General features: G+C 45.5%; 1 protein-coding gene across 3 annotated transcripts in view; it reads right to left on the reverse strand.

Annotated features, from left to right (window-relative positions):
• The window catches only part of LOC141157213 (cytochrome P450 2D17-like), a 472,560-nt gene that overhangs the window by 96,394 nt on the left and 351,876 nt on the right, over positions 1-24,290 (reverse strand). The window contains exon 9 of one of the 3 annotated variants that reach the window (XM_073644205.1): positions 21,024-21,097. The exons of the other annotated variants lie outside the window; for them this stretch is intronic. Coding sequence (XP_073500306.1) covers positions 21,030-21,097 — 68 coding nt within the window. The 3' untranslated portion in view covers positions 21,024-21,029. Of the gene's footprint in view, positions 1-21,023; positions 21,098-24,290 lie in introns of those variants that run through there. 3 annotated transcript variants of the gene reach the window in all.

Genomic DNA, 24,290 nt, shown 5'->3' on the forward strand with positions numbered 1-24,290 from the left:
CAAGGACATTTCTACCCCTGTGTCATCCTTGGGAGACTAAAAGCTTGGGGATTTGGTAAAATCACCTCACCAATAGAGATGAGCGTTGTTCTACTCGAACTGTTCGCCAATCTCAAATTCGAGCTGTTTTGGGTGGTGTTCGAGCCGTTCGGCGAACACGAACAATTTGATAAAAATTTGGCTGTTCGAGGTTATGTTCGATAACTGTTCGTGCACCAAAATCATAACTGGATTTTTTCTCAGTAATGATGAAAATTAATGTTAATACGCAGTTTGAGTGTACAGCGGGGTGGGGGGAGGGGCAGGGGATGGATCTCTGCAGGAACAATGAAGATCTCCATTTTTTTTTCTCTTTCCCGCATTTGCAGTGGGGAGGTGCAATCTGTCAGCCTATCAGCGGCGCACACACGGAGCGAAGTGCTTTTTTTCACACAAGCAAGGGCATGTGTCATTGGCAGTGTATGTCACATGTCCTTGCCCTATAAGACCAAGCCATTTTCCCCGTCGCCACCATTTTCTCACTGCTGCAGCTGCGTGTTAGACGGCACCGCTGTTGCTGTGTGCGCTATACCTTGTTAATTTCAAGCCAATTTTTGCACAAATATACAGATAGCTTGGGAGTAGGGAATAGTTGTGATTGCAGTCCTTTTAAGGACTAGGTTACAGCATTTCCTACGACTTTTATCAGGGAGGTTTGTGCTCTTAAATAGATAGGTTGTGGAAGTAAAGACTAATTGTAATTGGAGTCCTTTTCAGGACTAGGTTACATGAGTTCCTATCAGTTTTTGCCAGGCAGGTCTGTGCCAGTGCTGTGCAAGTTTTTTTCACAGCATTTGGCTGAATCTAGCAAAGCTAATCCTTTTTGGCCTATTGCAGAGTGTGTTAGTCAGTGGAGTAGCCAATCTGTGTTGCAAGATATACCACCTGTGTATAGAATACTAATTTTTTTACTGCACCTAGTGAAGTAAAATCTTTTGGGCATAGCATCATTCTATTAGTCCATCTATACTGACCTCCATCAGGTTGCAAACTGAATATAATTTTTTTCTGCATCTAGCTCTGAAAAAATATTTGGGCTTCTAGCAGTGTGTGGGACTTGGTCTATTAGTCCATCTATACTGACCTCCATCAGGTTGCAAATTAAAAATAATTTTTTTCTTCATTTAGCTCTGAAAAAATATTTGGGCTTCTAGCAGTGTGTGGGACTTGTTCTATTAGTCCTTCTATACTGACCTCCAGCAGGTTGCAAATTGAATATAATTTTTTTCTGCATCTAGCTCTGAAAAAATATTTGGGCTTCTAGCGGTGTGTGGGACTTGGTCTATTAGTCCATCTATACTGACCTCCATCAGGTTGCAAATTAAAAATAATTTTTTTCTGCATCTAGCTCTGAAAAAATATTTGGGCTTCTAGCAGTGTGTGGGACTTGGTCTATTAGTCCATCTATACTGACCTCCATCAGGTTGCAAATTAAAAATAATTTTTTTCTTCATTTAGCTCTGAAAAAATATTTGGGCTTCTAGCAGTGTGTGGGACTTGTTCTATTAGTCCTTCTATACTGACCTCCAGCAGGTTGCAAATTGAATATAATTTTTTTCTGCATCTAGCTCTGAAAAAATATTTGGGCTTCTAGCGGTGTGTGGGACTTGGTCTATTAGTCCATCTATACTGACCTCCATCAGGTTGCAAATTAAAAATAATTTTTTTCTGCATCTAGCTCTGAAAAAATATTTGGGCTTCTACCAGTGTGTGGGACTTGGTCTATTAGTCCATCTATACTGACCTCCATCAGGTTGCAAATTGAATCAAAAAATTTTCTGCATCTAGCTCTGAAAAAATATTTGGGCTTCTAGCGGTGTGTGGGACTTGGTCTATTAGTCCATCTATACTGACCTCCATCAGGTTGCAAATTAAAAATAATTTTTTTCTGCATCTAACCCAGCCAATAGTTTTGGCCTAATACCACAGTTTGGCCACTCAGCTCTGCTCGGTTACCATCCATTGTTTTTTTGTGCAAACAACTCCAGAGTTGTGAATTAGTTAACCACCAAAATGAGTGGAAAAAGGCCTGCTGCTGGTGGAAAGGGGAATAGGCGTGTTGGGAAGGGAAAAAAAGGTTGTGTCCGTGGGGTAGGTGCAGAAGAAAGACCATCTTCCAGCCAAACTAAAATGTCTACTTCTTTTAGCGGACAATGTCATAAGATCCCTTTCTTACGGCCACGCCAATCGCTACAAATTCCAGATGAGGCACAAAAACAGCAGGTGCTTCAACGGATATCAAGTGCTCCTTTAAGTGGGCTCTCCTCCACATCAACTTCAACATCACAAATACTCCAGTCCTCAAAGGTGTCACCCAAATCGCACTTGCTTCCTCACAGCTCCCAAATCTCCAGCTGCCCGTCTGAGTATGAGGTAGAACAGATGGTTGAGTCTGCAGAGCTGTTTACTCATACTATAGCCTGGGAATCAGAGGTCGACTCCAGCGCTTCTGTGAATCCAGACGAGGAAATGATCTGCACTGATGCCCAGAATCTTTATGAGTCGGATCCAGGACCAGACGCAGAAGGTTCTGACCATAATGTAGACCCTCATTCCCAAACTATAACTCCTGTTGGTGGAGACAATGAGGAAGACGATGATAAGACTCAAATACCTGATTGGAGCGACAACTTTAGTTTTTTGTCAGGGCAGGAACAGGTTGGCTCTGAGGACGACGGGTGTGATAACGCACAGGGTGATGATGATGAGGTCGGAGATCCCACTTACTGTCAACCCACAGTCAGCCAAGAGATGAGGTCAGCAGAGGAGGTGGAGGAAGATGCTAGTGACGATGAGGTCAGGTTGCGCCTTCCTGGACAGAGACGTAGTACTGGAAGCACGTCAACAACTGCATCCTCAAACACAACTCTGCCTCTCACCACAAGTCGTGGTGGCTCTTCAGGTCGCATGGGTGCTAAGCCTTGCATAGCCTGGGCATTTTTTCAGATCGATAAAGATGACGAAACTCGTGTTATCTGTAACATTTGTCAGCAAAAGCTAAGTAGAGGCCAAAAAATACATAGTTTGAGTACTTCATGCATGAACCGGCACATGGACATGAAGCATAAGTTGCAGTGGGAAGCTCAGTGTGCTACAATGCGGCCTAGCCGGCCGGGCCAACCACCGTCTGCCATATCTTGTGCATCCGCGGCCTCTTCATCCTCTGTGACTGGGGGGACAGCAGTCACACCTGTTTTGGGGCGCAGACCTGCCACCTCTTTACCCGCAACAGCCAGCGTGATTGGCAGGTCATCATTTTCTTTGGAGGTGGTAACACCAGCTGGTGTTGAGCGCTGTCCGACATCGATAGCACCACCTTTGGATCAAGGCAACCTAACATGTCCGCCTGCATCTTCCTCACAGACCGGCAGTTTGCCGGGGACACCCTTATCAACCCCGTCTAAGCACAAGAGCCAGCCCTCGGTCCCTCAGATGTGGACAAGTAAAAGACCATTTCCTCCTAGCCATGAGAAAGCTAAGAGGTTGAATTTCACCATCTGCAAGCTCTTGGCTACAGAAATGCTGCCTTTCCGCCTGGTGGACACAGAGGATTTTCGAGACCTTATGTCCGTCGCAGTGCCCCAGTACCAGATGCCCAGTCGGCACTACTTCTCAAAGAAAGGTGTGCCTGCGCTCCACCAGCATGTCGCACACAACATCACCGCTTCTTTGAGAAACTCTGTGTGTGACAGGGTGCATTTCAACACAGACACTTGGACGAGTAGGCATGGACAGGGGCGTTACATGTCGCTGACTGGGCACTGGGTAACTATGGTGACAGCAGGACAAGGGGCTGCTGTCCAAGTCTTGCCGTCCCCACGAGTTGTGCGTCAATCCTCTTTATGTCAAAGTTCCTCCACTGCTTATGCCTCCTCAACCTCCTCTCGGTCTTCCACCTGCACCCAAAGCCTGTCTGGTCATGCCACAAGCTTTCTAACTGCGCAGAAGGGATCCTGCACACCTCCTTACTATGCTGGCAGTAGGGCTCAACGTCATCAGGCGGTTTTTACATTGAAATGTCTGGGAAATGTGAGTCACACAGCTGAGGAGTTGTGGTCAGCTCTGGAGAACCAATTTCATGAATGGTTGTCTCCACTGGACCTGAAACCAGGGAAGGCCGTGTGCGACAATGCTGCAAACCTGGGTGCGGCCCTTCGCCGGGGCAATGTCACACACGTGCCTTGTATGGCTCACGTGTTGAACCTGGTTGTCCAGCAATTTTTAGCCCACTATCCCAGACTAGATGGCCTTCTGCAGAGGGCACGGTCGCTGTGTGCTCACTTCCGCCGTTCGCATCCCGCAGCTCAGCGACTTACATCTCTACAGAAGTCGTTGGGCCTGCCACTTCACCGGCTAAAATGCGATGTGCCTACCCGGTGGAATTCAACTCTGCACATGTTGCAGCGACTGTGGCAGCACCGACAAGCCCTGGTGCAATACGTTCTGACGTATAGCCTGGGCCAACGAGATTCAGAGGTGGGGCAAATCACGCTGGAGGAGTGGTCTCAGATCAGGGACCTATGCACCCTTCTGCACAGTTTTGAAATGGCGACGAAGATGTTTAGTGCTGACGATGCCATTATCAGCATGACTATTCCGGTGATTTACATGCTGGAGCACATGTTAAACAGAATTCGGAGTCAGGTGGTGGCACAAGAGGAGGTGGAGGAAGTAGAGGAGGAGGAGTTGTATGCGGAAGGGCTAACATCTGCAAGGTCCAGACGGTCGGCAGCACCAAGGCGGCAGGCATGTGAGGGTGGGGGAGATGGTTTTACCAGGGCGCATGGTAGCAGCCAAACTAGTGAGGGAGGTGCAGGAGCCCAGGAAGAAGTGGAGGACGAACTGATGGAAGACTCATCAGATGAGGGAGACCTTGATCACATTTCTGTTGTGCGAGGTTGGGGGGAGAGGACAGAGGAAGGAAGCATGATTGTTACCTCGCCACCAACACAACAGGGACTTGGTGCTCCTGGATGCGCAACACACATGAGTGCCTTCTTGCTGCACTACCTGCAACATGACCCTCGAATTGTGAGAATTAGAAATAATCCTGACTACTGGGTTGCCACACTGTTAGATCCCCGGTACAAAAGTAAATTTGCAGAAATTATTCCTGCCATAGAAAGGGATGCACGCATGCAGGAGTATCAGCAGAGACTGTTGCAGAATCTTACATGTGCTTTTCCACAAAATACCAGTGGTGCACGTAGTGAATCTCACAGTTCCAACTTGCCAACCGTGGGACCGTCAAGTGTTCAGCACTCAAACCGTAACAGAACCACAGTATCTGGTGGTAACATCAATTTTGCGGAATCATTTCACCACTTTTTTAGCCCATCCTTTGCAAGGCCACAGGAGACAAGAAGTCTGACACATAGTCAACGCCTAGAGACGATGGTACAGGAGTATCTCCAAGTAAACATTGAAGCCACGACTGTGTCACTGGACCCTTGCTCTTTTTGGGCTTCCAATCTGGATAAATGGCCGGAGCTAGCCACTTACGCCTTGGAGATCTTGTCATGCCCCGCAGCCAGCGTTCTGTCTGAACGTGTGTTCAGCGCTGCTGGTGGTGTGCTGACAGATAAGCGCACGCGGCTCTCCACTGATAATGTAGACAGACTCACGTTCATAAAGATGAACAAATCATGGATCCGAAACGACTTTTCTACCCCTGTGTCATCCTGGGGAGAGTAAAAGCTTGATGATTGGTTAAAATCACCCTACCAACCGTTTTAAGCTTTCAAATTACTAATCATGTTTATCTGTATCTTGACTGGAAAATAATTTGGGCTTTGTAGCAGTGTGCAGCACTGATCCTATTAGGCCATCTATAATAAGCTCCACCAGATTTAAAATTAAAAATAATTTTTAGCTGCATCTAGCCCGGAAAATAATTTTGGGGCTCCGAGATGCGCAAGACACATAAGTGCCTTCTTGCTGCACTACCTGCAGCATGACCCTCATATTGTCAGAATTCGAAGTAATCATGACTACTGGGTTGCCACACTCTTAGATCCCCCAAACTTTTCGATCAACCTTTTCATTTTAATAAAGACCAAAAAAATGGTCATTTTTGAAATTATAAGCATTAGCAGGTTGTTAGAAACTGAAATCAAACAGTTTTCAACTCAAAACTTTATTCTAGGTGATGTTACATTTTCACATAGGACCCCTTGTTCGAAAGGAGCTTCTGAACTCTCTCGTCCATTGAATTTGTCAGGTTTTGGATGGTTTCTGCTTCAATTGTTTTGCATGAGGACAGAATACCCTCCCAGAGCTGTTGCTTAGATGTGAACTGCCTCCCGCCATCATAGACACTCCTTTTAATGATGCTCCAAAGGTTCTGAATGGGGTAGAGGTCAGGGGAGCATGGGGGTCACACCATAAGTTTGTCCCCTTTTATGCCCATATCAGCCAGAGATGCAGATGTTTTATGTGCAGCATGAGATGGTGCATTATCATGCAGAAAAATGATCTTGCTGTGAAATACACGGTTCTTCTTCTTGAACCATGGCAGGAAGTGCTGTTTGAGAAAATCCACATACATTATGGAGTTCATCTTTAGCGCCTTCAGGGATCCCAAAGGGGCCGACAATCTCTCTCCCCATGATTCCAGCCCAAAACATTACTCCACCTCCTCCTTGTTGGCGCTGTAGCCGTGTTTGCGTGGGGTGTCCATCAACCAGCCATCCTCCACTCCATCCATCTGGACCATCGAGCGCTGCACGGCACTCATCCGTGAACAAAACAGTTTTGAAATCAGTCTTCATGTAATGTTTGGCCCACTGGAGCCGTTTCTGCTTGTGTGAAGTGGATAGAGGAGGTCGACAGGATGGTGTATGCACAGCTGCAAACCTCTGAAGGACCCTGCATCTTGTTGTTCGGGGGACGTTGGAGGCACAAGCAGCTTCAAAAACTTGTCTGCTGCTATGACAAGGCTTTTTTGCCGCTGCTCTTTCAACCTGACGTAATTGCCTGTAGGAAAGAGTCCTCAATTTGCCCTTATCAGCACGCACACGTGTGTACTGTGAATCAGCTACATACTTCTTGATTGCCAAGACACTTCATCCTGATCATCGCACAATGTTGATTGTAGTCATGCCTTGACCTAAACACTCCACAATTTGTTGCTTCTCAGCAGCCGACACATCCTTTTTCTTTCCCATTTTGGCAGAAAATGTAGGCTGCTGAATAATGTGACAGAGCCTTCTTAAGTAGTCTTGCCTTTCATTGGACACACCTGCCAAACTAATTAGCACTGGTGTCTGCAATTGCTTACAGTGATATAAAGAGCCCTGACACACATCACCATCAATGAGTTTAACTGACAAACAAACAAATTCTTCCCTTATCACTCCTAAACACTTTTTGCATAATAATTTGGAACACAGTGTACATGTGCTTTTCCACAAAACACCAGTGGTTCACGTAGTGAATCTTACAGTTCTAACTTGCCAACCGTGGTCTGTATGGAGTTGTTCAATAAAGGGCCCAAAATTAAGATAACATAGATGGGAGAGGTCTCTATGAATAGGAATTCCTAAGTATTTGATACCCTGTGAGGGCCAGGCAAAGGGAAAGTTGGACTGGATGGAATCCTATATGGATTTGGGGAGGGAGACATCGAGGGCCTCAGACTTCGCTGCATTGATTTTAAAATTTGACCATGTAACAAAGTGATCTATTTCAGCCATAACAGCATGGATGGATATATGTGATTGAGTGATATATACTAGGACATCATCAGCAAATAGAGAGCACTTGTACTCGGTGCCTCCCACCTCAATCCACCTAATATTGGGGTTATGGCGAATTGATGAGAGCAGGTGCTCCGTCACTAGGATGTATAAGAGAGGGGACAGAGAACATCCCTGCCTTGTCCCATTGGTGATTGTGAAAGGTGATGAAAATGTTCTGACGCGCCCCCTGGGCCTTGGGACACCCGGAGCCGGACCCTTTTTGGTGGATGCTGGTGGTTGTAGTCTCCGTGGCGGCAACCCGGTTCCGTGGCTCAGGGCGGTCAAACCAGTGGCGGAACTATTTATGTGGTTTTGATGTTTAAATGTCCGACTACGCCACCCGTGGATTGCGGTCAGAGTGAACCGCCACTCCAGGGCAGACCGCTGAGGCTGGTGTTGTGGGTGCAGCAGAGCGTAGCATAACTCCCCACGGGAGGAGTATAGCCTCAGGGCAGTGTATGCGGAGGATGGGGGTGATGGTGCAGGGCAGCAGCAGTAATGACACGGAGTCAGTGATGCAGTCCAGGGCCTTTACTCACAGTTCTTATTATCCAGATCACGTCTGCAGGTAACGGCTGCCCACGTCGTACTGTGCTCACCAGGTGAGGGGCTCAGACAACTCCCAGATAACTTTGGAGCGCTTCACAGGACCCCCTTTGTGTGTCCTTTGTCTGGCCTTTCTTACCAACCCTTCTGTCCGGCTGCCTCGGGCCTCCTCTTGGTAAACTTGGCGCCAGTTTCCCTGACCCTATGTGGTGCCTTCCTAGCGGGTGTAGCGAGGGGCTGCGCCACATAAAATGTCACAGCCTCCTGTTTCTAGCTGAGGGTCGTTTCCTGCCTCCACTAGTTTCGGGGACCGGTCTCCCCCTTTGGCCTGACGCCTCCACGCAGGTGGATTCTGGCATGCGGTGGCGACTCGCCCGTCCGCACCCCTGAGATCCCTTCATTCCTCGTTCCTGGAGCCTTCTCCGCTCCTCTTCCTTCCTTCTCCCTCTTCCAGGCCTGGGCCTCTGTTACTAGGCCCGCCTCCGGAGCAGAGCTCATGCAGAGCCCCTGCTCCCTGCCACTTCTGCTCAGACTTCTCTGCACTGAACTAAGATGGTGCCCACCTTTTATACTCCCTTCTCAATGCACCCAGGAACTGCTTCCTCCCTGCTCCTGCACTACAGGGTTCCCCTTCCTCAGTGTTCCCTCCCCCCACTCCAGCCAGGGACAGGGACTGTCGTGCCCATCTCAGGGGCATATTGGTCGCCCTGCCCCACGGCAATGTGGTGTAATGCATGCAGGTGTCGGGTCCTGATCCACACTGCATCCTTACCTGAGAGTGAGATATCACACCTCTGGGTGAGGTGCAATACCTCTGTAGCAACCGAGCCCTCAGGGTGCTACAGTTCCATTTATCTTCAGCCTAGGTGACGTATTGCGATACAGGGACGTGATTTTGGCTATAAAAGGGTCCCCTAGACCCCTACCCCAAGCTTTTTAAGAGAATCATATATGGCGTGCCAGGAGACTCTATGGAATGCTTTCTCAGCATCCAACGAGAGTATCTAATTACAAATTTTTAACTGCATCTAGCCCAGGAAATACTTTGTGCCTAGTAGCAGGGTCTGCTAGTCAGCGGATTATCCCGGCTGTTAAGCAAGCTACACCACCTGTAGTTTGGACACTTCATTTTTTCAAAGGAAATGCTTCGGGACCACGGGATACTCAGTGAAGAGCATCAGGAGGCACCCCAAGGCATAGGGGCTGGGACTGGCAGTAGGATGCCTTGCGGTGGACAGCCGAGCTCGATCCTTATAAAAGCTTTTTAACTGCAGCAGCTTTAGTGGACGCTACTGGAGCTGGAATTACGCGGCTGCTGGCATGAGACTTGCACTCCAATAGATCCTTGTAAATGGATTTAAAGTGTATTCATTCAAATTAGAGAGACAATTTAAATTAAAAAGCTTAGAGCTGCCTCCACAACAGGGGGGCTCGCTCGACCCACCAGCGGACAGGCACCAGTATTGGGAGAGGGGGGCTGGCCATCAGGGTTCACCGCGGCTCTGGCACAAACCCGGCGACACGGAGGTGGCACGGGCAGGAGCGGACTGGCCGTGTCGGCTTCTCACTTTTTGGATTTTAGAAGGGCATGACATGCCTATATCTGTGTCTCCCCCTCCTTTTACTCCTCCACCTCTTTTATTTTCGCATGACTATATGTACTTGTCACTTTTCCATGTGTTAGTTATGTCTTCTGAGCAGTTTGTCAGCTTTTGGACACCTTTGAAGGTGTTTTCTATGTGTTTCTATGTGTTTTTGTTTGCCTGCCATTGATTTTAACGGTGTTCGAAGGTGTTCGACGAACAGTTCGGCGAACACACGGGTGTTCGACGAACCGAACCGAACTCGAACACTACGGGGGTGGCTCAACACTACTCACCAACCGTTTTAAGCAACAGTGGGGCAATTGATGCCACTTAACCCTAGAACGCATGACCATAAAAATCTACACTTTCACATACCTGGGGCCCTTTAGGCCCGTGTGCAAATAACATGGAATAACTCAAACTCAAATGACAAACAACTATATACATGAAGAATACCTAGAGTTTCAAAATTCTAACTAAAGCAATCTTGCAGAAAATAGAAAACAATTAACTGGGCGGGCCTGCAAGGCCACAGGTATGCGTTCTAGGGTTAAGTGGTGTCTGTGCCACAATTTTGGGAGTCCCCTTGCTGTGTCTTACTTGACGTTGGCATCGTCAATTCCAGGTGGGTTGGGTCGCACCCCCCCCTTTTAACTGTAAGAAACTACATACACTATGGCTTGGGGTAACACAGATGGTTGAGTCTGAAGAGCTGTTTACTCAGAGGTCTGCTCCAAATCTTCAGTGTCTGCCAGTCAGCGTAGAATTTTTAACTGCATCTAGCCTAGGCAATACTTTGGGCGTAGTAGCCCAGCTGCGAAGCAAGCTGCACCGCCTGTGTATCTAATAAGAATTTTTAAATTAATCTAGCCTAGGCAGACTGTGGGGACCCCCAACCAAACCCAGATGCTCAGCCCCCCTACCGCCCCCCTTTCATGGACAACCCAATAATGTAACTCTTACAACTGGATGGGTGAGGATCTGTCACAGCTTTATTAACTCTTTATACTCATTCCATTAGAAAGGCATTTTATTTCTAAAATAATTCAGCTTGTTGCAGCATGCCCTGGGTCCCCACTCCGGCAAGTTGGCCAACAAGTGTAACTCTTCAACATGTCCTTTCTATTACCAGGCCACGGAGGATCCAGCGTACTCGTATGCAGGACTCTGACCCCCACCCATCACTCTTAACGCTTGTTCCACTCCGTCCTGGAGTCCTGACAGGAATATGTCCAGTCCAATATCTATTAAGTGAACACCGTCGGGCCGTATGAGGCCTGCTTTATCTCCTTCCAGTTGTCGGTGTCGTATCACTACACCGCCTCTGTCTCTTCTAAATTTTGCCATCCGAATATTTATTACCCGCCTTGTCCATTCGATGGCCGTGATGTCTCGCGCACCTTGCCATACCGCTATCGGCACAATCTCTGACCATACTATAGCTAATTTTGTGAAAAATTCTCTGAAGCGCTCAGTGTCTAGTTTCATTATTGCCATTAGTTATGCACTCTTGTGATGACCTAGGTTGTTTCCCCCGGCCTGTATAACTAAGATGACCGGACCTCTTGCCTCTCTCCCTACCTTGATTACCTCCATTAGTACCTGTGGCCATAGCAGGCCTCTAATACCTCTCCAGTTGAAATATGTGTTATGAAACTCTAATTTCCTCCCGCCTGGGCGGACTTTCACCCTTTTTTGTGCCCAATATTTATACGAGTGGCCTATCACTCACACTGTTGGCTTAGCGTCACCTGTAAAAGAAACAAACCACGTTAAGATAACAAGTCCGGTCTTATGTATCTCGCCAAACACGTGGATCGCCATCTCCCTATCCTCTGAACTTCCGTTTCTGACAGCCCTGCTCTTGCTGCTTCCGTGGCCGCACCTATGCGGAATGAGTGTGTCCCGTAATCTTTGGGGTGGTTCCCTGCCGATGTTATGAATTTATTAAATATAGCTTGGAACAGGTATCTTGATAATGGCGTTCCATCGATGTGTGATACGAAGAAATTACTTTGTGATCTGATGGTTAGATATGTTTTTACTATTGTTACCCGACTCAGTGTACCGTTTGTGGGTTGTAGAAGTACCCAAGTACCCCTGCCCGCTGGAACCGTTTTCGATTGGTGTATGCGTACACGTATTGCATTATTGGCTATGACTACTTCCTGGTGTAATAAGCGTCCACTGGTGGTAATTTTGGATTGAGGGACTAATTCGCTTATACATAGCGCCCCGAAGAAGGCGATCACAAATGCAGTAGACATTAGTGTTGCTTCAAATTGTGAGTGTCATGTTAATGGTGTTAGGGATAAGATGTGAGAAATCAGTTTTAGTGACACGGGACGGGACGTCTACATTCCTGACTTGGCTGACCCCTTTTCCACCCTTTTATGGATTGTCTGATGATGAATCTTTGTCACATCTCCCCAATTCAGAAGTTGGAAGTGAAATGCTACTCCGGTCAGACACCGCTGCGCTGACGCCCCTGATATGCCCCTCATCATTAGCTGGTGGAGAAATTCTATGGTGACTTGTGATCTGGCTTGTTCACATTGGTCAACCCGTCTGCCTGCTACTAGTCATGTCCACTCTTCCCATGCCTTACCGTATGCTTGCCACGTTGACGGGGCAACTGACGCTCTGATTAATGGCATCAACTATTCGCCACTAGATCCCATAGGGAGGGTGGGCAACTGTTGCCCGATGGGTGGGCGTTGTGGAAGAGCTCTGTGAAAATCTGCCAATTGAATTGTTATAAAGCGTTAGCAGCAGCTTTATACCCCTCAGCATAGTGGCTAGCGCGGACCCATACATTGTGTTTTAGGCACAGGAATACTAGCCTGCGTAGTAGGCCTAGCACTGGGAGAGACGATGATGCCATCTTATTAATGCAGTGCGCTAGGCTGGTGTTTTGTGTTATGAAGCGTATATTTTTGTTAGCCAGGCGCGCGCCCCATATTTCTATTGCTACCACTATTGGGAAAAATTATTTTCAGGGCTAGATGCAGCTAAAAATTATTATTAATTTCAAAGCTGGTGGAGCTTGGTATAGATGGCCTAATACAATGAGTCCCACACACTGCTAGAAGCCCAAATATTTTTTCAGAGGTAGATGCAGATAAAAATTATTTTTAATTTGCAACCTGATGGAGGTCAGTATAGATGGACTAATAGAGAAAGTCCCACACACTGCTAGAAGGCCAAATATTTTTTCAGAGCTAGATGCAGATAAAAATTATATTCAATTTGCAACCTGATGGAGGTCAGTATAGATGGACTAATAGAACAAGTCCCACACACAGCTAGAAGCCCAAATATTTTTTCAGAGGTACTGTAGATGCAGATAAAAATTATTTTTAATTTGCAACCTGATGGAGGTCAGTATAGATGGACTAATACAACAAGTCCCACACAAAGCTAGAAGCCCAATATTTTTTCAGAGCTAGATGCAGACAAAAAATTATTTTGAATTTGCAACCTGATGGAGGTCAGTATAGATGGACTAATAGAGAAAGTCCCACACACTGCTAGAAGGCCCAATATTTTTTCAGAGGTAGATGCAGAAAAAAATATATTCAGTTTGCAACCTGATGGAGGTCAGTATAGATGGACTAATACAACAAGTCCCACACACAGCTAGAAGCCCAATATTTTTTCAGAGGTAGATGCATAAAAAAATATATTCAGTTTGCAACCTGATGGAGGTCTGTATAGATGGATTAATAGAACAAGTCCCACACACAGCTAGAAGCCCAATATTTTTTCAGAGGTAGATGCAGAAAAAAATATATTCAGTTTGCAACCTGATGGAGGTCAGTATAGATGGACTAATACAACAAGTCCCACACACAGCTAGAAGCCCAATATAATTTCAGAGCTAGATGCAGAAAAAAATTATTTTGAATTTGCAACCTGATGGAGGTCAGTATAGATGGACTAATAGAGAAAGTCCCACACACTGCTAGAAGGCCACATATTTTTTCAGAGGTAGATGCAGAAAAAAATATATTCAGTTTGCAACCTGATGGAGGTCTGTATAGATGGATTAATAGAACAAGTCCCACACACAGCTAGAAGCCCAATATTTTTTCAGAGGTAGATGCAGAAAAAAATATATTCAGTTTGCAACCTGATGGAGGTCAGTATAGATGGACTAATACAACAAGTCCCACACACAGCTAGAAGCCCAATATTTTTTCAGAGGTAGATGCAGAAAAAAATATATTCAGTTTGCAACCTGATGGAGGTCTGTATAGATGGATTAATAGAACAAGTCCCACACACAGCTAGAAGCCCAAATATTTTTTCAGAGGTAGATGCAGATAAAAATAATTTTTAATTTGCAATCTGATGGAGGTCAGTAAAGATGGACTAATAGAGAAAGTCCCACACACTGCTAGAAGGCCAAATATTTTTTCAGAGCTAGATGCAGATAAAAATTATATTCAATTTGCAACCTGATGGAGGTCAGTATAGATGGACTAATAGAACAAGTCCCACACACAGCTAGAAGCCCAAATATTTTTTCAGAGGTACTGTAGATGCAGATAAAAATTATTTTTAATTTGCAACCTGATGGAGGTCAGTATAGATGGACTAATACAACAAGTCCCACACACAGCTAGAAGCCCAATATTTTTTCAGAGGTAGATGCAGAAAAAAATATATTCAGTTTGCAACCTGATGGAGGTCTGTATAGATGGATTAATAGAACAAATCCCACACACAGCTAGAAGCCCAATATTTTTTTCAGAGGTAGATGCAGAAAAAAATATATTCAGTTTGCAACCTGATGGAGGTCAGTATAGATGGACTAATACAACAAGTTCCACACACAGCTAGAAGCCCAATATTTTTTCAGAGCTAGATGCAGAAAAATTTTTTATTCAATTTGCAACCTGATGGAGGTCAGTATAGATGGACTAATAGAATGATGCTATGCCCAAAAGATTTTACTTCACTAGGTGCAGTAAAAAAATTGGTATTCTATACACAGGTGGTATATCTTGCAACACAGATAGGCTACTCCACTGACTAACACACTCTGCAATAGGCCAAAAAGGATTAGCTTTGCTAGATTCAGCCAAATGCTGTGAAAAAAACTTGCACAGCACTGGCACAGACCTGCCTGGCAAAAACTGATAGGAACTGATGTAACCTAGTCCTGAAAAGGACTCCAATTACAATTAGTCTTTACTCCCACAACCTATCTATTTAAGAGCACAGACCTGCCTGATAAAAGTCATAGGAAATGCTGTAACCTAGTCCTTAAAAGGACTGCAATCACAACTATTCCCTACTCCCAAGCTATCTGTAGATTTGTGCGAAAATTGGCTTGAAGTTAACAAGGTATAGCGCACACAGCAACAGCGGTGCCGTCTAACACGCAGCTGCAGCAGTGAGAAAATGGTGGCGACGGGGAAAATGGCTTGGTCTTATAGGGCAAGGACATGTGACATACACTGCCAATGACACATGCCCTTGCTTGTGTGAAAAAAAGCACTTCGCTCCGTGTGTGCGCTGCTGATAGGCTGACAGATTGCACCTCCCCACTGTAAATGCGGGAAAGAGAAAAAAAAAATGGAGATCTTCATTGTTCCTGCAGAGATCCATCCCCTGCCCCTCCCCCCACCCCGCTGTACACTCAAACTGCGTATTAACATAAATTTTCATCATTACTGAGAAAAAATCCAGTTATGATTTTGGTGCACGAACAGTTATCGAACATAACCTCGAACAGCCGAATTTTTCTCAAATTGTTCGTGTTCGCCGAACGGCTCGAACACCGCCCAAAACAGCTCGAATTTGAGATTGGCGAACAGTTCGAGTAGAACAACGCTCATCTCTAGTTGGGACCATCAGTTGTGTTGTGCAGAAGTCTGGTGGATACACAGCTGATAGTCCTACTGAATAGACTGTTAGAATTTGTATTAAGGCAAGAAAAAAGCAGCTAAGTAGAGAAAAACAAAGTGGCCATCATTACTTTAAGAAATGAAGGTCAGTCAGTGCAAAAAATTGGGAAAACTTTGAAAGTGTCCTCAAGTGCAGTTGCAAAAACCATCAAGCGCTACAAAGAAACTGGCTCACATGAGGACCGCCCAAGAAAAAGAAGACCAAGAGTCACCTCTGCTTCTGAGGATAAGTTTATCTGAGTCACTAGCCTCAGAAATCGCACGTTAACAGCAACTCAGATTAGAGACCAGGTCAGTGCCACACAGAGTTTTAGCTGCAGACATCTCTTCAACAACTGTTAAGAAGAGACTTTGTGCAGCAGGCCTTCATGGTAAAATAGCTGCTAGGAAACCACTGCTAAGGACAGGCAACAAGCAGAAGAGACTTGTTTGGGCTAAAGAACACAAGGAATTGACATTAGATCAGTGGAAACCTGTGCTTTGGTCTGATGAGTCTAAATTTGAGATCTTTGGTTCCAACCACCGTGTCTTTGTGCGACGCAGAAAAGGTGAACGGATGGACTCTACATGCCTGGTTCCCACCGTGAAGTATGGAGGAGGAGGTGTGATGGTGTGCGGGTGCTTTGCTGGTGACACTGTTGGGAGATTTATTCAAAATTGAAGGCATACTGAACCAGCATGGCTACCACAGCATCTTGCAGCGGCATGCTATTCCATCCGGTTTGCGTTTAGTTGGACCATCATTTATTTTTCAACAGGACAATGGCCCCAAACACACCTCCAGGCTGTGTAAGGTCTATTTGACCAAGCAGGAGAGTGATGGGGTGCTACGCCAGATGACCTGGCCTCCACAGTCACCAGCCCTGAACCCAATCGAGCAATCAAGATGGTTTGGGGTGAGCTGGACCGTAGAGTGAAGGCAAAAGGGCCAACAAGTGCTAAGCATCTCTGGGGACTCCTTCAAGATTGTTGGAAGACCATTTCCGGTGACTACCTCTTGAAGCTCATCAAGAGAATGCCAAGAGTGTGCAAAGCAGTCATCAAAGGAAAAGGTGGCTACTTTGAAGAACCTAGAATATAAGACATATTTTAAGTTATTTCACACTTTTTTGTTAAGTATATAATTCCACGTGTTAATTCATAGTTTTGATGCCTTCAGTGTGAATGTACAATTTTCATAGTCATGAAAATACAGAAAAATCTTTAAATGAGAAGATGTGTCCAAACTTTTGGTCTGTACTGTATATATATATATATATATATATATATGTTGTGGAATACCTATACTAACTATAAACAAGCAAATCTCTCCATGACTCAGCAGCAGCTCTCCCTACTCTGCCTGTTTCCGGGGTAGACTGTGACGAGCATAGCGCCACTGGGTCTGATATAGACCCGATGACGCTATGCAGACAGCCAATCACTGTAATGCCACAACCAACATGGCTATTGCATTACAGTGTGTGGCAAGCAATCCCTACATGTTCATTGGCTCTCTAAAGAGCACCAAACATGCACGGCAGGAACCTGAGCTCCCGCCCGAACAACCCGTAAATACTCGTCGAGTGCTGATCAGGATGATGCTTGGGCGAGTACTGAGCAATGGCAAGCACGTTCGCTCATCGCTAACAACATCGGCTAATCTGTACAGTCTGTGATTGGGGTGCAAAAGTCCTTGGAGATCCATGACTTGTTCATCTTGATGAAAGTTAGGCGGTCTACACTTTCAGGGGACAGCTGGCTGCGCTTATCCATCAGGAGTTCACCAGCAGCGCTGAAGACACATTCTGAGAGAACGCAGACTGCCAGGCACGATAAAACCTCCAAGACGTGACAGGCGAGCTCAGGCCATTCATACAATTTTGAAGACCAAAATGTAAAAGTGTCCAAATCCTCCCTGATGGTATTCATATTGAGCTTTAGATACTACTGCACCATCCTCTCCAGTTGTTCACCAAGTGTTAGACTTGTACTCTGTTGTGCTGGTGCACAAGCTGTTGTAAAAAATGTGTGAAAGGACTCACAAAAATGGCTTTTGCCACTTACGCTGCTGCTGCTAATGTTTTGGCGTTGATGAATTGACGTGCCGGAAGTTGAAAGTCTACAACTGCGATGCACACTCTGTGCCCCACTGCTATCTTGGGAAAAAACTCTCTTAAGGTTGCTTAAAAGCTTCTTTCAATACTCTAGCATTAGCGGGTTCCTTTCCAGGGGGGAAGCATCTGGCAAAATTTACTCTTATAAAGTGGATCTAACAGAGTGGCAACCCAGTAGTCAGCATTATTTCTAGTGATGCAAATATGTTCGAAATCCGATTTCCATACTTAAAGAAGCTGTACAGTACTTTAAATCATCCCCCCAATGTATCCCCCCGTGGCTCCTATCAGTGGCTGCTTTCTTTTTTCCTGTAGGCGGTAACTATAAGTCAGGAAAGCGCAGCTAGCCAATCAGAGAACAGAAACCATCCACAGTGTCCCAGTGTGACGCCTCGCCCTCCCTGGGAAATGGGGTTACTCGGAGCCGGGTTAGTGTAGGGGTCGCGGGGATGCAGTCGTGGCCTGGACCCGTTCCGTGCCCAGGGCTGTCACATAAAAATATTGGGCTTCTTTTAGGATGAGTGGTATTTCGACTACGCCACCTGTGGTTTCCGGTGATGGACACCAGCGCTGCTACAGTCCACTGAGGCTGGTGTTATGGACAGCTAAGATGGGATGGCTCCCCACAGGCGGAGCAGGCCTCAGGGCAGTGTGAGAAGGAATGGTGGGTGCAGTGCCGCGCAGGAAATAACAGGCTGAGACGGTGTGTGAAGTCATCCGGGTCTTTACTCACTTTAGATGAACTTTCAGCCGCAAAGCTTCTCTCTGCTACACACGGCGTACTGCGGCCACCGGGAAGGGGGTTCAGCACTTCCCAGGTAGATCAGGAGCACCTGTCGAGACCCCGCTGGTGTGTGTTCCTCTCCTGGGTAAGTTCTCTCACTAAGTCTTCTCCTGACTGTGTGTGGAATGAAATTGGTGTAAGGCCGGGTCCCACTGGATAAACGCAGTATAAGAGATACAGGTGGCGACTCCGCTCCGTCCGTATCCCCCTGGGATCCACTCAGCCTCCGGGCTTTTCTGACTGAGACATGAAGTGACAAAGTCAGATATCGGGGGTCGGTTACCCCTCTTGCAGCAGGAATCCCTCTGGCTAGGCCAGGATAAAGAATACAGGTGGCGACTCCGCTCCGTCCGTATCCCCCTGGGATCCTTTTGCCTATGGAGCCTATCTCCTTTGCTCCCCTCTGTGGCCTTCTTAGATCAGGACCTTGACCGGGTAGAGACAGTGGTTAACTCTGACCCGCTCCTCGCCTCAAGGCCAGAGTACGAGGACCGCGAATCTTCAGCCAGCTACAGACTCTTGCTGGACTCTGACAGAAGACCCTCAATCAAAGACCTTGAACTTAAGATGGCCATAGATTAAATATGAATCAATAAATGCTTCCTAAAAGTGTGTCCTCCACCCTCACCCACTACATGGTTCCCCCTATCTTTGGTTCCCCACATCTCTTCTATCCTGGGCCGGGGCAGCACCCTGGTGCATTTAGGCCCCCTTCAGGACAGGAGTGGTGTAGTGTTGAGTGTGAAGTGGGGTCCTGAGAGATGCTCCATCCTTACCTGGAAAATCAGATACCACACCTCTATCTGAGGTGCAGTACCCCTGTGGTGCCTGAACCCTCAGGGGCGCCACACCAGACACAAGGGCTTCTGCAATTGGCTGCTGAAATCACATGTCCTCTTCATATGCAAAACAGCCATGTTACCTCAGCGTCATTTTATGCATGTAACTCGTGATAGACACTGCTCCTGCACCCAGCTCCTGTGTAATGAGAGATATTAGCTAGATAGATGGGCGCTTCTGTGGAAGTCAGATAGTGTAGATAAGTCCTGTGCTCTGTACCTGTTCATTCGACCTTGTAGTACTTTTTTTTGTTTTTGCGCAATTACTGAGATTCTGACAGAAAGAGCAGGGCCTATGGCATAGAACAGTGTTGTGCAGCGGTTGTACTGTCTGTGATCCATGCAGGGGTATACTTTCAATCTATTTTTGCACTTGCTAATCTGATCAAGCAAGCAAGCAAGCCTTTGTAGGCCACTTTTTGATTTTGGGGGGTTGAAATTCAGCTATCTGCTGAGCTTGTCAGTACAGAGATTCTGAGTGCAGAGCACAAAAATCTTTTTTTTCATTTGCTAATGTGACAGTGCAAGCTGTGTTAGCCCAGTTTGTCATTTTTTTACTGGATGAATTTCAGCTTTATGCACAGAAAAACAAATATTTTTTTCTGTTGCTAGCCACAGTACACCAAAGATTTTTTTTATGTGGCAAAAATGATACAGTCTGCTAAAAGCCACCTACTATCTTAGTTGCGGTGAACCTCAGCTGTTTTCAAAGTAAAAAAAAAATATTTTTTGTCTTGCTAGGCAAAGTCCACAAAAGATATTTTTTTTTGTGTGGAAAAAGTCATACACTCGTCTATACATCAGCTACTACGTTAGTGGCGGTGAACTTCAGCTGTTTTCAGAGTAAAATAAAAGATTTTTTTCTGTTGCTAACTACAGTCCACTAAAGATTTTTTTATGTGGCAAGCATGATACAGTCTGCTAAAAGCCACCTACTATCTTAGTGGCGGTGAACCTCCGCTGTTTTCAAAGTAAAAAAATATATTTTTTCTCTTGATAGGCAGAGTCCACAAAAGGTTTTTTTTTGTGTGGAAAACATCATACACTCTGCTATTAGTCAACTACTACGTGAAAACAGCTGAAGTTCACCGCCAGGTGTTTTCAGAGTAAAAAAATTATTTTTTCTGTTGCTAGGCAGAGTCCAAAAAATATTTTTTTCTGTCACAAACCTGTTATTCTTTGCTATAAGTCACCTAGTCCTTTTTGTGGCAGCAAAATTCAGCTGTATTCAGAGCTTGTGCAGAGTCAAAAAGTCTATTTTTTGCTGTTGCTCAAGTTATACAGCAGGCTAGATCTGAGTTTGAAATAGTTTGGAGAATATAAAAAACTGCAGCAGCGCTGCTGCTATAGTAAGATCAGATAGGCCAAGAGCTGCAATCTCAAAGCACCGTATGCCCTGGTGCAAATAATAATGAAATAATTAAAAGAAAAGAGATGCGCTGCAAACCACTCATAAAATACAAAAGGAGTGATTCCTACCTGTTCTTAGAGAAAATGGTAGTCCTTTGAAGAAGTCACAACTGCAACTAGAGGTGATGGACAAATGTCGGAGTCTGTTGAACAAGCAGTGAATATTTTTTCCTTGCAAGCTGTGTACTATGTGCAGAGCAACTAAGGCGAAAGAATCAGTACTATCTTTTTCTAATGATCAGTATTTATACACACATATCTTGTCAATCAAGAGGAATAATTTATTGTATACAATGTCCTTGTAATAAGCACTATATAGGGAGAACAAAAAGACAATTAAAGGTGAGATTAAAAGAACATGCAAACAATATTATAAAACAATATACAGGTCATCCGCTTTCTTTACATTATAAAATGGCCCATAAAGGTTAATTAATAAGCACTAAATTCTGGGGAATTGAACAAATTAAAAAACATTGGAGAGTTGGCCATTATGTCAAACTAATGTCCAAAGCAGAAAGCAGATGGATATTCAGAATGAACTCACTGAAACCACATGGTCTTAACAGTGAGATCGAGCTTCTTGCTTTTAATTAAAATTATTATTTTATTTTTTTTCTTTTTGGAGTTTTTGTTTTTCTTTTTTTTGCTAATTTATGGGATGATTATCCACCAAGGGAGCGCCCTGTGTCTTCAAATCCCTGACGAAGGAGGCCGTGACCTCGGAAACGCGTCAGATAAGCGCTGGACTGTTTTTCCCTCAGTGGAATCCCCCAGATGTTGTGACGTCACACAGATACTAAGCGTTCACATCCTCGATTATCAGCGGTCCTGCAGGTGTGACCGGCCGGCACACCTATCAGGCTGTCTGCAGTTCTTCTCACCCATGATCTTCATCCCTGTATCCACCTAGTGCAACGGCTGCATGTACCTGAAAGCCCAAGTCTCTGAGAGTCTCTGCAGCCCTCTATCTCCGGCGTTAACACGCTGTCTGAACCCATTTTCTGCAATACTCACGGCTTGTTCTACAGACTCCGGCACTTGTCCATCACCTCTAGTTGCAGTTGTGACTTCTTCAAAGGACTCCTGGAAGCTGCACGCGTATATCTGAAGTGTTTCATTTGGACTACCATTTTCTCTAAGATAGGTAGGAATCACTCTTTTTGTATTTTATGAGTAGTCTGCAGCGCATCTCTTTTATTTTAATCATTAGTTTGGAGAATATTTCTTATGTTATACAGGATTCATCCACAGTAAAAAAAAATACTTTGTTCGGTTCCTAACACTATACAGCAGGAACATCTCAGTTCGAAATTGTTTGGAGAATATCTCGTATGTTATACAGGCGTAATCCACAGTAAAAAAAATACTTTGGTTCCTAACCATCATAGAAATATTAAGAATTTCTCCCAAACCCTTCATCCCCCCTCCTATATACTACTTGTCAGAGTAGAAAAACTGGCAATCTACCTAGCTGTCTCTCTGCAAATTAGCACTCAGTGGGGAAGTGGCTAATAGGCAAATGCTAGCACAAAGGGAGCTACTAACCCAATTAACATACGAATGTATTTTCTAGTGGCACCAGCCTGTGATAAATATACACCTAGGTGAGAAGGATTGCAGTTTATAGCTTCAAAAGAATTTTCTTTCACCCTCAGGGTATCCCCCATTTGCTCCACAGAAATCTGCTGAATCGCTGGCGCCGACACAAAATATGGAATATCGGAAATTCTATACTTCCGATAATAATGTGACATAAATTTTTAGTGGTCAGCTAAAGGAACAAATATGCTTATTTTTTCATAGCTGTATGCCCTTCCGGTGATCGGTGGCGCAAAAATACCGAAATAACAGACCGCAGTTATGCCATGTGTAGTCTCTAAGGAAAGGTAAATTTGTAACAAAGAATATGGCATAACTTGCAAGCTTCTGTGATCAACCAGTCATAAGTTATTGCGGAAGTTAGATATTTAATTAAAAATATGAAGGCTGGAGCCCAGCCCACGTGATGTCATCAAAGGGGGTGTGTGGGCAGGTCCCTCCTAAGATATAAAAGACCCAGCCGAGGATGGGTCAGTACTAGTTGCTGGGAGGTATATATTCTATTAGCAAGGGGTCACGTTGGGGCATTGGAGCGCCTCCCCTTCAGCTAAACTGAATAGTCTCTGCGATCTTTTTAGTAAGTTCTTCTTTAATCCCATTTTATTTGTGTAACTGAATATTCTGCATTGTAATGTCTCCTTTTGTAAAACCTTTTGTATATTTTTCCTAAACACTGCCACCCTTTTGGATTAAATATAAAAATTAATAGCTACGTAATGAGTAATCTGGATCATGAACACACGAATCCCTGACAATACTGTGAAATCCTGACAGAGTGAAGGCAGCGGTGGGATATTGTGTGATCTCCTCGGTGTCGTCCCTGACAAATTGGTGGTAGCGGTGGGATATTGTGTGATCTCCCCGGCGTTGTTCCCTGTCATTCCCTGACAAATTGGTGGCAGCAGTGGAATATTACAGAACATCAGTGGCTGGATTGAGCAATCATTCCTTTCACTGAATACTTGCACAGAATTCTCACAAGAATAGTGCAACGTTTTAAGGAACCAGACTCAGTGTTTTAATTTTTTTTTTTGGGACATTACTGTACATGTAGCAGTTGCATCCCCTCCCTTCTCTTGTTTTTCTATGCTATCTTTTATTTGGCAATAATGGCTACACAGAGTCCTGGTATCACCAGCAGGCAAAGGCCACTATCACTGCCCTCCGTGAGCTGAGACAGATTGACCCCACGGGCAAAAATAATGCCCAAATGATTGTGACGCGCCCCCTGGGCCGCGTGAGGAACCCGGAACCGGGCCTTTTTATAGATGCTGGGGGTTGTAGTTACCGTGGCGGTGACCCGGTCCCATGGCTCAGGGTGGTCAAACTAAATGGCAGTCTATATACTAATGTCCGACTATGCCACCCGTGGATTGCGGTCAGGGTGAACCGCCACTGCAGGGCAGACCACTGAGGCTGGTGTTGTGGGTGCAGCAGAGTGTAGTACAACTCCCCACGGGAGGAGTATAGCCTCAGGGCAGTAAATGGGGATGTCGGTGGTGATGGTGCGCGGGAGCAGCAGTAATCACACGGAGTCTGTCATGCAATTCAGGGTCTTTACTGTTGGTGGTATTAAGGGACCCGTCCGGAATACAGGTTAACAATGGAGGCCTGGTCAGTCTGAGAGCAACTGGGAAATCCTGCTGGTCAGGGGGAGTTTGTAGGCCTGCCGTGCTGACTTCACTCTTTCTTGGCTATCCTGCTGTAGTGTAGTGGTAGCCCACGTCTCTGAGT

Source organism: Phyllobates terribilis, unplaced genomic scaffold (assembly GCF_046119375.1).
Source record: "Phyllobates terribilis strain yellow unplaced genomic scaffold, ASM4611937v1 Scaffold_8__6_contigs__length_399053987, whole genome shotgun sequence".
NCBI classification, from domain to species: Eukaryota; Metazoa; Chordata; class Amphibia; order Anura; family Dendrobatidae; genus Phyllobates; species Phyllobates terribilis.